The sequence below is a fragment of the Ahaetulla prasina genome, chromosome 8, assembly GCF_028640845.1.
Source record: "Ahaetulla prasina isolate Xishuangbanna chromosome 8, ASM2864084v1, whole genome shotgun sequence".
Classification (NCBI taxonomy): domain Eukaryota; kingdom Metazoa; phylum Chordata; class Lepidosauria; order Squamata; family Colubridae; genus Ahaetulla; species Ahaetulla prasina.
The window spans coordinates 24,339,858-24,353,668 of NC_080546.1; the positions used below are offsets into that span (position 1 = coordinate 24,339,858).

A 13,811-nucleotide genomic window follows, 5' to 3' on the forward strand; every position below is an offset into this window, starting at 1 on the left:
CAGGAAGGTGGCAAATGACAATTGTGACAGTAGAACACAGCAACCATTGTAATTACCAGATAGTTGCCAAGCTTCTAAATTGGGATCCCATAATGGGGCAGCGGGGCTGCAACAGGCACAACCACAAGGATCAATCTCCTTATTTAATGCTGTTGTAACTGTGGTCAGTAAGCAAGAATTACCTGTAATTCAGTACATTTATTAAAAACACAGGATGACACAGTAAAAGCAATGTGTTTTAAAGTAAATAAGTATCAACTTTTTATTTCTCTGCTTGACCTCCATACAGTCCCCAACTAGTTGATGCAGTGGCCTCCACACATACTTCAACCTCTCTGGAAGCAATGTTGGATTTTCTGGATTTCAAGAACAAAAGTGGATCTCTCCTTCAGGAACGATTCCTCTATGCTTCTGGTTTCACTGCTCATCCGAATGAGTTATTACTCAGATCTTTAATTGTAAGTTACCTGTGGCAGTCAAGGAAACGTGACTAGCACAGTTTTTAAGAACATGTGTTTTTTTCCCCCTGAGAAACACCCTTTTCTGGAAAGCTAAACATGAGCTTTTGAAAGTCACCTGGAAATGAGCTTCTTTGAATCAAATCAGATTAGCTTTTGACACAGCCTTTGGTTTAGGTTTACTTACAGTAGTACCATTAGCAACATGGTAAAAGTAATAAGATAAAAACAAAGTCCTTATGAATAAAGGTAAAGGTAAAAGTTCCCCTCGCACATATGTGCTAGTCGTTCCCAACTCTAGGGGGCGGTGCTTATCTCCGTTTCAAAGCCAAAGAACCAGCGCTGTCCAAAGACGTTTCTGTGGTCATGTGGCTGGCATGACTCAACGCCAAAGGCGCACAGAACGCTGTTACCTTCCCACCAAAGGTGGTCCCTATTTTTTCTACTTGCATTTTTACGTGCTTTCGAAACTGCTAGGTTGGGAGAAGCTGGGACAAGTAACGGGAGCTCACCCTGTTACACGGCAGCACTAGGGATTCGAACCGCTGAGCTTTCGATTGACAAGCTCAACGTCCTAGCCCCTGAGCCACCGCGTCCCTTATGAATAGAGCTACATAAATACGTGCTTGGAATTAAAAAAAAAATTAGTACTATTAGGGAAAACACACATAGAAATGTGGTTAAAATTCCTCTTCTTCCTGGCATGTAATCAGTCACTAAGAAAAATATTTAAGGGGTTCTACTTAATGGGATTTTTCTCCCCTTCCCTGCTAATTTTAATGTGGAGAGAAAGAGATGCTTATTCGAAGTTGTAAATGGGAATTTCTCCACCTTTGCTACTGCAATACTGATTGTTTTTTTCTCTCCTGATTCTTAATTAAAAACCTCATTTTAAAACTGACAGCCAAAAGCTGCTGTACAGAGCGGCAGATCTGGTGGTTTCCTCATGATGAGATGAATATCAATCCATTGTTGATACTTTCCCATTCAGCAGAACTGCTCCAATTCTTCATGAGAATATTTTTCCCCCCAAATCATTGGCTATTTTATATTGTATAAAATATTGTGTTGCACAGCACGTTGGTAGGTAGGCTTATCCTTCTTGAATAAGGAGCATTATTCCTCCAGTCATAAAACAGAACAGTTCCTTGAGAGGATTGGTGTCATTTATTTATTTTATTAATTTATTCAATTTATATGAACACCCATCCCAGATATGTCTCTTGGTGGCTTCCAGGAAATCAAAACAAAACCAAAAGATAACAAATAAGAAATAATATAGCAACTTAGATAAAACCAAGCAAACAACGTAATCAAGCATAATATGGGTTCAACCACATACTCAGGTCCCAAGTTTGGCAGATCTGGCAGAATCAGATCTTTAAAGCCTTAGAGAAAACCAGTAGGGTTAAGTCATGCTAGCTTTGTGTAAGCCAAATTTCAGAAAAGTTTGTGCCAAATCACCCAAAGGGATCATAGATATTTTTAAATGCTAGATTTAAGGGGCCAATGCTGACATTGTTGACTTTTTTTTAAATACAACAGAATAAATACAGGAGTCCAATTGGTAACAATGAAATCAGAGAAATGGTTATTATTATTGCCGGCGCACTCATCAGAAAACTGTGCAACGTGGGAGGCTGCAAACTGCCTGTAAGTGTTTTCTAGTTTCCTACAAGAGTTTGGGAGAAAATAATGCAATACAGGTAGCCCTTAGCAACTGTTAGAGGTTACAATGGACCTTCCTGGAGGCTGCTTACAATCCAGATTCTAAATTCTGATGGACAACGCCCTGTGTTCACATAACTGAACTTCAAGATCTTGGCAATCAGGCCACATTTAAGGCCGGTTTAGCCATCTTCACAATCACAACTATTTTGCAACGGTTTTGCTAAAAACCAGCATTTACTTCCAGTTTTGGGCAGAAATATGTCCATAGCAGACCATTGATTTGTTTAAAGAATGCCACAAAAAAAGATAATAAAATTTTATGACTATTACAACCAGAATGAGCAGGTTCCAGTGCTGGTGTAAGTTGAAGACTACCTGTATGCACTTAATGCAAATATGAAACTTCATTTAAGTTCTTCTGACTATTACTGACTCCAATTATTAAGTTCCTGTTTGCTTGAAAAAAACCTTCCCTTCTCTGTGCCTCTGACAATTTCCCTTTCCTTTTTTCAGTTTATGCCCCTTAAGGACCATCTTCCAAATTATTCTTACGTTGTTTTCCCCACTCCTTTATTATCGCTCATCCTTATCCTCTTCTGTTTGTATCAGCCTCCTTCTGCTTTCTGTTTTCTTTGCTTGGCTACTGCTGTAATGTTATCCAGCCAGAAAAGGATAGCATGGTCACTGGGTGAGGGAGCGTGTCACTTCCATATACTGCAGAGTACAATGGTATGCTATCTAGGCTATATATAAAAAGCCCATAGTAGCAGCCACAATAGTATTTTGCTCTTAAAATAGCTCACAGATGCTTGCTTCACCTCCCCTACTCCCATCCCAAATTAGATGTAGATAATCTGCAAGCCACACATGGCTCTTGGACTAATTTTTAAAACCCCTTACACAAAATCACTTCAAAAAAAGAGAGATTTTTGCCCTTTCCCCATTGGTTGCTACTTGGGAAAGAGAAGGGATTGTTAGAAAGAGAATAAGATATGAAGCTCTTCCCCTGACCCCTAATGGCATTTCCACATATTATTACATCTCCCTCCCATTATGTAGGTCCTTACTAAAGACACTTGAGGAAATACAGTCCTTAACAGAAAAAGATTTGCCCATAAAGCCCTGAAGAATAAACCAATATGATGCTTTCCAGGGAACTCCTGTCCAAAGGCTTAAATCATATTTAATTTCATATACATAATATTTTGATTGAATACTTTATTAAAGGAGTGTCAAACTCTAGGCCCGCGGGCCAAATTTCACCCACGGGGTACTTAGATCTGGTCCCTGGGGGTGCCCTGGAAACAGCAAAGGACTGGCCCACGGTGCCTCTGCCAGCAAAAACAGAGCTCAGAGAGGCTGTGCATGGCCCATTCAGGCTCCATTTTCGGCTGCGATGGCCTTCTGCAGCCCTCTGCCAGCAAAAACAGAGCCTGGGGAGGCTGCATTTTCACAAATGGGCTCCATTTTCACTGGCAGAGGGCTGCAGGAGGTCGTTGCAGCTGAAAATGGAGTCTCAATGAGTGGTATGAAGTGGGACATGCCCACCCTGGACACACCCATTATTGGCCATTCAGTCACCTGACCACCAAGCCACACCCACTGGGTCACCTGACCATTAAGCCACGCCCACCAATTAAGCCACGTCCATAGAACCGGTAGGGAAAATTTTTAGATTTCACCCCTGGGTCAACTTTCTTTTGAATCACCGAACCAGCAATTTTTAAGGCCAAATACAAGAGAGAAACTTTGCATATACCCAAATCAACCAGCAAAATATTGGCAAATGTGATGAAAACAGAAAACAAGCAGACTGCCTCCAACTCTGATAATAACGATAAAACAAATAAGTCTCCACGTATGTGTTCTAATGTAGGCATAACAACTTATACAATCAAGTTGCAAACATTAGCATCAGGGAACTGGCGGTAATAGAAATATCACATATGCTTAATAGATGTAGTATGTTAATCTGACAAATGAGAAAAATTGGGGAGACGGGACGATAGAAGATTTGGAGGGCCAATGATTTGTTATTACACTTACTAAATTTGTGTAATGATCCACATCTGAAGCAGAAACTGATTTGAAGCATGCATGAGAGTTCATGTAACCCTCATCAGCAACTCCTTAAAAATCCTGTATCTTCTACATATTTTTTTTATTTATTTATTTATTTTGTCACAACAGTACATTGGCCTCCCGAGGTCAAGCACAACCGTGATGTGGCGCTCAATGAAATCGAGTTTGACAACCCTGCTTTATTAGAGTTATTAAATCCAAGAAGAAAGCCCAATAGATCAGGGGTCTCCAATCTTGGTCCTTTTAAGACTTGTGGACTTCAACTCCCAGAGTTCCTCAGCCAGCTGGCTGAGGAACTCTGGGAGTTGAAATCCACAAGTCTTAAAGGGACCAAGGTTGGAGACCCCTGCAATAGATAAACTGTAATAAATGTAATATAGATAGTCCTTGACTTAGGACCATACCTTTAGTGACCATTTAAAATGAAAATGACACCGAAAAAAGTGACATAACTGTTTTTCACACTTGCGGCTGTTGCAGTGTCCCCATGGTCACATGATCAAAATTTGGACACTTGGCAACTGGCCTCTATTTATGACAGTTGCAGTGTTGCAGGATCACTTGATCCCCTTTTGCGACTTTCTGACTAGCAAAGTCAATGGGGAAGCCTGATTCACTTAACAATTGTGGCAAGAAAAGTCGTAAAACTCACTTAACAACAGTCTTGCTTAGCAACAGAAGTTTTGGGCTCAGTTGTGATCATAAGCCAAGGACTACTTGTATATTGTTCTTGATTCGTAGTTTTCTTCAAAAATTTCTCTTCATTTTACTACAGTAGATTCCCTTAGGTTCCCTTTGGTGCACTATTAATATAGTGGGGTGGATTCTTTCCAGGCTGTTGTGGAAGCCAAGAAATTGATATTCCAAGGCTTGAACAGAGCAGATAAAGCTGATGATGTGAAGATGTTCCTTTTGGCACTGAAAAATGCCCTTTTGCCAGAAGCTGTTCCTGTGCTGCTAAAATTCGCTGAGTCAGGAGAAGGACCTATCAGCAACATCGCTGTTACTGCTCTACAGAGATATGATCATTCATCCATAACTGCTGAGGTAAATAAAAACTACACACAGTAGACTAGACTAGACTAGACTAGGCTCGGCTTGGCTAGACTAGACTAGAACAGAACAGAACAGAACAGAATAGAATAGAATTCTTTATTGGCCAAATGTGATTGGACACACAAGGTGCATAGGCTCTCAGTGTACATAAAATTGTAGAAAATATGACTTCAGTAACAGAGTTGTTAATGCCTGGAATGCACTACCTGACTCTGTGGTCTCTTCCCAAAATCCCCAAAGCTTTAACTAAAGCTATCTACTATTGACCTCACCCCATTCCTAAGAGGTCGGTAAGGGGCGTGCATAAGAGCACCAGCGTGCCTACCGTTCCTGTCTTAATGTTCCCTTTGATTGTATCCAATTCGTATGGTTATTTCATGCTTATACTTATATATGCTGTTGTGTTTGACAAATAAAATAAATAAAATAAATAAATAAAAAGACAAGATACATTCGTCAAGAATCATAAGGTACAACACTTAATGATAGTCATTGATAGAATGATGGGTGATAGGAACAATGAGATGGGAGTGTTGGATAATGATGGTCCTTCATTTAGAGAGAGAAGTTGTAAATACATATATGTATTTTACCAAAGAACCCACAAAGATTATTGAGTTCTCACGCAAAATTCAACAGACTGATGAGTATACCTTTATGGTTTTTTTTTAACACCAGCAACCATTTTAAGCACCAGCTATCATTCTGCCCTTCCAGAAAATTACCCCAAATTTGGCTAGATCATCAAATCTTAAAAATGTTGAACTCTTGAGCTATGAAACTTTATGGAATTTTGGTGATCTTATGTGAGAATTAAAAATTCTTACAATTAAAAATGTAATTTTAATGGAATTTGACCAATTTACATACGCTGTCTGGATTATTGCAAGTCCCATATTGCCAACTCTTGTTTTAAAATGTTTAAAAATCTAAATTTGGAAAAGCTGCAGGCAAGGTAATCCTTGGACAGCCTCCTTACTTTCAGATTTTTCTTCTTGTAATCTTGATGGAAACATTTTATCCAAAGACTAAGACTCAAAAATCTCTGATAATGCTCCCTATTAGAAGGAAACATTTATTAAACAGAAGGTAAAAGGTAAAAGGTAAAAGAAGCATTTATTGGAAGAAGAAAAATAGAATTCCAGTGATGATTATGAAAAATCTATATATAGATTTTAAATCTATATATAGGCAAATTTAAATTATTCAATTCTTGTCCATTTCTGCATTTTCTGTGAAAAGGTATGGATGCCTTCCCCTTTTGTGACAAAAGATTAGTGGCTATATATTCACTTTTTTATATAACTGAAACCACCTTTATCAGGGTGGGAAGTAATTCTCATACACATTCTAGATGTGTTGAGCTACAAATTCCATTAGCTAGAACAGAGTGGGAGTTGTTATGCAATATATCTTTAAGGTTAGAAAACAGTGTCTCAGTATTATGGCACTGGATATGGGCAGAAATATATTTAATATTTTGGGATAAAAACCATGTTTTGGCCTTTCCATTATCTCACAAGAAATATGAACATATTGTATGATCCAAAGTGAGATTCAATATCTAAAAAGATGAAAAAGAAATGAGATTTGGGACTCATATTGCTACATTGTCTAGCAATTAATCCTATAACTTTTAAATTTGATGCATGACCTATAATATCTTGATGTTTTCTACCATCACCTAGTAAGTTACATGTTAACCAGAATTCACTGTTTTTTCTCCAGTTTGGGAAAACTGAGGCGAATAGGTTAAATTCCTTGGTAGTTATTAATCATGACACAATCATTTGAATTTTGATGTCATCTCTGTACACAAGGTATAACCTGAAGTTAAAAAATCTATCTGGCCTCATTTATTGGTTATAGACTTTCTTTCCTTTCTTCTCTTCTTCTATCAGTTGTTCAGTGGAATTGACCAGATTATATTTTCACCAGGTGAAAAAAACCATGAACAGGATTTACCACCAGAATTATAAAGTTCATGAGAAGACTGTAAGAACCACAGCTGCTGCTATTATCTTCAACAGCAATCCTTCCTTCATGGAAGTTAAAAACCTCCTCCTCTCTATTGGAGAGCTGCCACTGGAAATGAATAAGTACATGCTTTCACTAGTCCAGGATATACTACATTTTGAAATGCCTGCCAGGTATATCAAGTATCATTGTTATTTGTGTAACCATGCTGTGATAGAACTGCTCCACAAATATTACTCTTGTACAATGGGATTCACACCACCTTCGCCACATTTATACTGGGATAAAAAGCATAGTTTTTTTAAAGATCAGAGTGAGAGCTTAAAACTGCACTGGCTAGTAGTCTTATGTATTTCCTTCTTAACAGAATAACAGAAGGGACCTTGGAGGTCTTCTAGTCCAATCCCCTGCTCAAGCAGAAGATCTTTATTTTATCTTGGAATGATTTAATACTTTAAAAATTGTTTTGATGTAGTAGTAGTAGTAGTACCATAGTAGTAGTAATAGTAGTAGCAGTAGTAGTGGAAGGAATATAACTACAGTATACAAAAGTTAAGATAGCTTTACTCATCAGATTTTTTTTAAAATCAGGACATCCACATTAAGGCCAGCAGAATGCTAACTCAGTTCTCTGATAGAATGATTGTGTTAGCACAGTATGCTTACTATGATGGGTTTAACCAATTAACCAATTTGGGGAGTTTAGAATAGAATAGAATAAAAGAGTTGGAAGGGACCTTGGAGATCTTCTAGTCCACCCCCCTGCTTAGGCAGGAAACCCTACAGCACTTCAGACAAATGGTTATCCAACATCTTAAAAATTTCCTGTGTTTTACATGATAGGGACAAAATAGGATACATTTGACAATACATTCATCTAAATGTGTTTGGCAAGTTTGTGTTTCATTGTGAACACAGACTATATGCATTTGTGGTAACAGAGAAAACAGATTTACGCTACAGAAGAATTACTCAATGTAAATACAATTCTCGTATAGGCTGAACTATAGAAATTTGAACCAGCAATTGGTGATATAATGATGTACGTAGAAAAGTAGGAGTTTGTAAGAATGAGATTATTTTACTGTACCTTTCAGCAAATAACCATACCCCTTTAATCAGATTTTCTTAAATAAATTAGAATCTTTATCTCCAAGGAAGGTTCTTAGTATGAATTTCAGGTCGAATCATAATGTACAAGATGCTATTACTAAAATGTATCTTTTAGGTATTTTATTGTAGAGGGAAAATGTTTTCTTCTCCAATAGAAATAAAATGTTTGTTTTTCAGCAAAATGATCCGTGAAGTCCTGAAGGACATATTGATTCATAATTATGACAGATTTTCAAAAGTGGGTTCTTCTTCGGCCTTCTCTGGTTACCTAACACGTACGTGATGATCAAAATCAATATTAGATTATATTTTTATTTCTTGATTTGTTTTGCCAAAATTGTAACTACAACACATAACTCTGTTTAATGAAGGTGGCCAAGTTCTATCATCTACATATAGCCTTGATATACTGTACTCTGGTTCCGGTATCTTAAGAAGAAGCAACATGAATATCTTCCTTTTCAGTAAATTTGCTCAACTTCATGCCAGCCAGGTATGTCTCATGCACTATTGAAATAAAAACATCAGAGAAGAACCTAGCATGCAGCTTTGAGTCATTACAACTTGATTGTGGAATCAAATTAAATGAGACCAAACTTATTGTTTAGGACCATGCTTTTTGTGCAAATGGTTCAGAATTGCTTTAAACCTTATGCACGCACAAGCATAATACCTCTCTTCTAGTCATGAAAGCAGTTTGGAAGATAAATAGCTTACTATTGTCCTCTTAATTCATTATGTGGTAAAGGACCTGCTCATCATCCAGAAGTTTGAGTGGTGATGTTTCAGATTGAACCTGAATCTGTGTGCTCTAAGTTTCCTTTGATGGCATGGCTTAGAGTTTATTGTAACAGCAACTCCATCGTTTTCTATTCCCTACTTTTTAAATTTAAAATACTGTTAATTGGCCAGGTGGGGAAAAAAAGTGTTTTCGCATCTTTCATAATTATGAGAAGTTGAGTAGCTGCAGTTTTTATTACCTCGAATGCCTGGCTATGTCTATCAAACTTTGATAGAATCATAGAATGAGAAAGGCTCTAGATTCTGGAGATCATTTACTTTCAACCCTTGTCATTACTCTGTAGTACTTGATGCATGACTAAAAGAATTTGCTTAAATCCCTCCAATGGATTTATAGCAGTGGTGGGATTCAAATAATTTAACAACCAGTTCTCTTCCCTAATAATTTCTTCTAACAACCAGTTTGCCAAACTGCTCAGAAAGTTAATAACCGGTTCTCCCAAAGTGGTGCGAACTGGCTGAATCCCACCACTGATTTATAGGACATCTAAGAAAGTCTACTTCTTTGTCAAACAAGAGCTTCCATAAAATTTATCTACATTGATCAAAAGGGACGCGGTTGCTCAGGGGCTAGGACGTTGAGCTTGTCAATCGAAAGGTCGGCAGCTCAGCGGTTCGAATCCCTAGTGCTTCCGTGTAACAGGGTGAGCTCACGTTACTTGTCCCAGCTTCTGCCAACCTAGCAGTTTTGAAAGCGCGTAAAAATGCAAGTAGAAAAAATAGGGACCACCTTTGGTGGGAAGGTAATAGCGTTCCGTGCGCCTTTGGCGTTGAGTCATGCCAGTCACATGACCACGGAGACGTCTTTGGACAGTGCTGGCTCTTCGGCTTTGAAACAGAGATGAGCACTGCCACCTAGAGTCAGCAACAACTAGCACGTATGTGCGAGGGAAACCTTTACCTTTACCTTACATTGATCAAAATCTGCCCTTCTGGAGCTTTCACCTATTCTCCCCTCCCCCCCTTCTGCCCTTTGATGGTAGTTGTCATGTCTCCTTTCCTTTTCAATGTAACAATTATCCAGAAGAGCCTTGTGCTGCTTCTCAGTTGTAAGAAGGTGTGGATAAGAGTTGAATAATATAACAATCTTGTTGTTGCATGCACACCTTCATTTTCCCCTTCACTATGTGTTGCTTTCTTTTAGGTGGTAATTGAAGCTCAAGGTCTGGAATCTATTATAGCTGCATCTGCAGATGAAGGAGAAGAAAATCTTGACTCCTTTGCTGGTTTGTCAGCAATCATGCTTGATGTTCAACTCCGGCCAGTTACCTTTTTCCAAGGATATAGTGATTTAATGTCTAAAATGTTCTCAGCCACTGGAGACCCCATGAATGTAGTGAAAGGGCTCATCCTTCTGTTGGATTTCTCACAGGTATGTATTGTGAAATGTATGTACTGGAAACATAATATTCTAGTTGTATGTGACATTTTTACTCCAAATTTATGCTCGTAGTAATAATGTTTTTGAAGCATGAGGCTGATAATGCCAGTTTGCATAACCTTATTGTAAGAAGAAGCTATAGTTCAGTAATAAATAGATGATTAGCTGGATGGTTGCATAGTATTTATTCACATATGCAATTATATATTTTATGTACTGTAGGTATTGTGCATGGAACTCATAAATTATACAAATAAATGAATGGTAAAAAAATAAAATTAACATGTTGACTGGATGAAGTGTTTTATGGATTTTTAATTTTTTGAAAATGTTTTCCCTCCTCTTTGGAAACTTACTTTTATTGTGTCCATTTTCACTTTTGTCCCTCAATACCTTTCCCAAGTTTATGGGTGGAACTTGAAAAAGAGTTGCATGCTAATGGAATAGAATGACCAAAGAGGAAGCTTGAATTGAGAGGTTCCTGTTCATCAGCTGTGAAATTTCTAGATGACTTTTAGCCAATCGCTACAAGGGATGTTGTAGATAGTTTCAGCAACACAAAGCCCTACTGGCTGGGAATTCCAGATTTTATATTCCCAACATATTTGGAGGGAGCTATATGGTGGATACCCGTTGTAGCATACCAACTGAATGCATGGCAAACAATCTCTAATCTTGTTTTTTCAGTGTTGACAACTAGTCCACAAATAACCTATTTACAATTGGATGTACCAGGAAAAAAACTTATTCTATTTTTAAAAATAATATTTAGGTTATTTAGGTTATTATGTAAAAATTGGAACACAACCCATAAATTTGGGTTGTGAGGAATTGCAAACTGTTTCCCTTCAGTGTTTTGGGCTTCATCTCTTATAACCCCGAAACAGGATGGTCAGTGGCAAAAGATTATTGGCATCATAATCCAGAATCTGAAGATTTGCCTATTGTCAGCTAAATATTGCAGCACTACAGATACTCACACCTCCTTTCAGCCTTGAAGGTTATTCAGTAGTGTTGAGTCAAATCTATTAGTTTTTCCCCAGATTAACCTATTTTACAAAAACCTTGTGAAAATCAGATCAAAGGTGGATCCTATTTGCCACACAGTGAGTCCTTTGGATGAATTCAAGACAAAATAGTATATATAATATAATAATAACATAAATAATATCTGAACAAGAAGAATAAGTCTGAGTCTTTGAACTAAATAACATTACAAGATTATTATTTTTTTAAATGGTATCTACCAAGTGTAAGTGACAAGACAGGAATAGGCTTGTTAAAGAATTATCGCAGCCCACCTCATTCTTAAGATAAATTCTTACTCTCTTCCAAGTACATTTTAATGTTGACCAACACAGTTTGGTGGGGTATCCATACGTCATGTTTGTTTCTAGCCATAAAAGGCATGGTCATAGATAATCACAATTTACAGAAGATTATAGCAAGGACTGAAATTTTGTGAAACAGCACTGTTGTTTGGTTCTTCAGGGTTCTTGATCTCAGTAGTGCCTAGCTGTTTTGACAGAGTAATAGGAAGCCAGGCTGAGTTATAATGGCATGTAGTGCCTATGGACATTTCTTTCAAAAAAGAAAGTTGCAGGTGTGTTGTTTCTAATTTCCCTATTTTTTTAATGTTTTTCTTGGGCATAGTCAGAAAAAAACAATGGACTTACTTATATTGCTTAAGTGGATTGAAAATAGGGAGGGATTATTAATAACTATGCACAAGCTGAATCCCTCCACACAATTTCTGGAGAGTAAGCTACTTTGAGTTCAGCAGGACAGGCTTCTGAATAAATATGCACCTACCAGAAGCTGCATCATACTTTGTTTTATGCAATGTAGGAAGACTATAAACATATTTAATACGTTCCAAGCCATGTGAACCTTAAAATGTTAGCTGTCGGTCAGCATGCAACAGAAATGATTTGCTGTGACCCCGAATTGCTTTCTGTTTTGACTGTTCCCAAATGGACTCTGTGCAATGGATTCCCAATCCAGCTGTAAGTTTTTCACAGCTGGGAAGGCCAGCCTTGGCAGGAAGCTACTTTATCCAAAAAGCTATGTCTCTTGCTGAATTATATGGAAAACCATTTGCCCCTTTATTCAACAGCTTTATTATACTATTGCTTTGTAATGTAATGTAATGTAATGTTTTTTTATAGTAATGTAAATCTTAGCTCTTTGGCTAAGACACTGAGCTTGTCGATCGAAAGGTTTGCAGTTCAGCGGTTCGAATCCCTAGTGCCACGTAACGGGATGCACTCCTGTTACTTGTCACAGCTTCTGCCAACCTAGCAGTTCGAAAGCACGTAAAAAATGCAAGTAGAAAAAAATAGGGACCACCTTTGGTGGGAAGGTAACAGCATTCCGTGCACCTTTGGCGTTTAGTCATGTCGGCCACATGACCACGGAGGCGTCTTTGGACAGCGCTGGCTCTTCAGCTTTGAGCACCACCCCCTAGAGTCAGGAACGTCTAGTACATACGTGCGAGGGGAACCTTTACCTTTACCTTTAAGGCTTTTTATTACTAGCCAGTTTAGTAGTTTGGAGATCACATATGAAATGAGCTTAGTGATCCTAATTTTAAATATTATGGTGGTTTTTTTTCATAGGTATTGTCTAGTCCAGAACTTTTCAAATGTTTGGGTCACAGGACCTTTTAACAATCTTAAAAATGATTGAGGATCCTAAAGAGCTTTGATTTATGGAGATGATCTCTATTGATACTTACTGCATTACAAATTAAGTCTGTAAGTTTTTCACAGCTGGGAAGGCCAGCCTTGGCAGGAAGCTACTTTATCCAAAAAGCTATGTCTCTTGCTGAATTATATGGAAAACCATTTGCCCCTTTATTCAACAGCTTTATTATACTGTTGCTTTGTAATGTAATGTAATATAATGTAATGTAATGTAATGTTTTTTTTATAGTAATGTAAATCTTAGCTCTTTGGCTAAGACACTGAGCTTGTCGATCGAAAGGTTTGCAGTTCAGCGGTTTGAATCCCTAGTGCCACGTAACGGGATGCGCTCCTGTTACTTGTCACAGCTTCTGCCAACCTAGCAGTTCGAAAGCACGTAAAAAATGCAAGTAGAAAAAAATAGGGACCACCTTTGGTGGGAAGGTAACAGCATTCCGTGCACCTTTGGCGTTTAGTCATGTCAACCACATGACCACGGAGGCGTCTTTGGACAGCGCTGGCTCTTCAGCTTTGAGCACCACCCCCTAGAGTCAGGAACGACTAGTACATACGTGCGAGGGGAACCTT

General features: G+C 38.1%; 1 protein-coding gene across 1 annotated transcript in view; it reads left to right on the top strand.

Moving 5' to 3' along the window:
* Positions 1-13,811, top strand: part of MTTP (microsomal triglyceride transfer protein) — a 51,307-nt gene that overhangs the window by 29,543 nt on the left and 7,953 nt on the right. Inside the window, exons 10-16 of the mRNA XM_058192958.1 lie at positions 290-458; positions 2,004-2,111; positions 5,046-5,258; positions 7,206-7,417; positions 8,535-8,632; positions 8,729-8,850; positions 10,303-10,530. Of these exons, the coding sequence (XP_058048941.1) occupies positions 290-458; positions 2,004-2,111; positions 5,046-5,258; positions 7,206-7,417; positions 8,535-8,632; positions 8,729-8,850; positions 10,303-10,530 (1,150 nt within the window). The remainder of the gene's footprint in view (positions 1-289; positions 459-2,003; positions 2,112-5,045; positions 5,259-7,205; positions 7,418-8,534; positions 8,633-8,728; positions 8,851-10,302; positions 10,531-13,811) is intronic.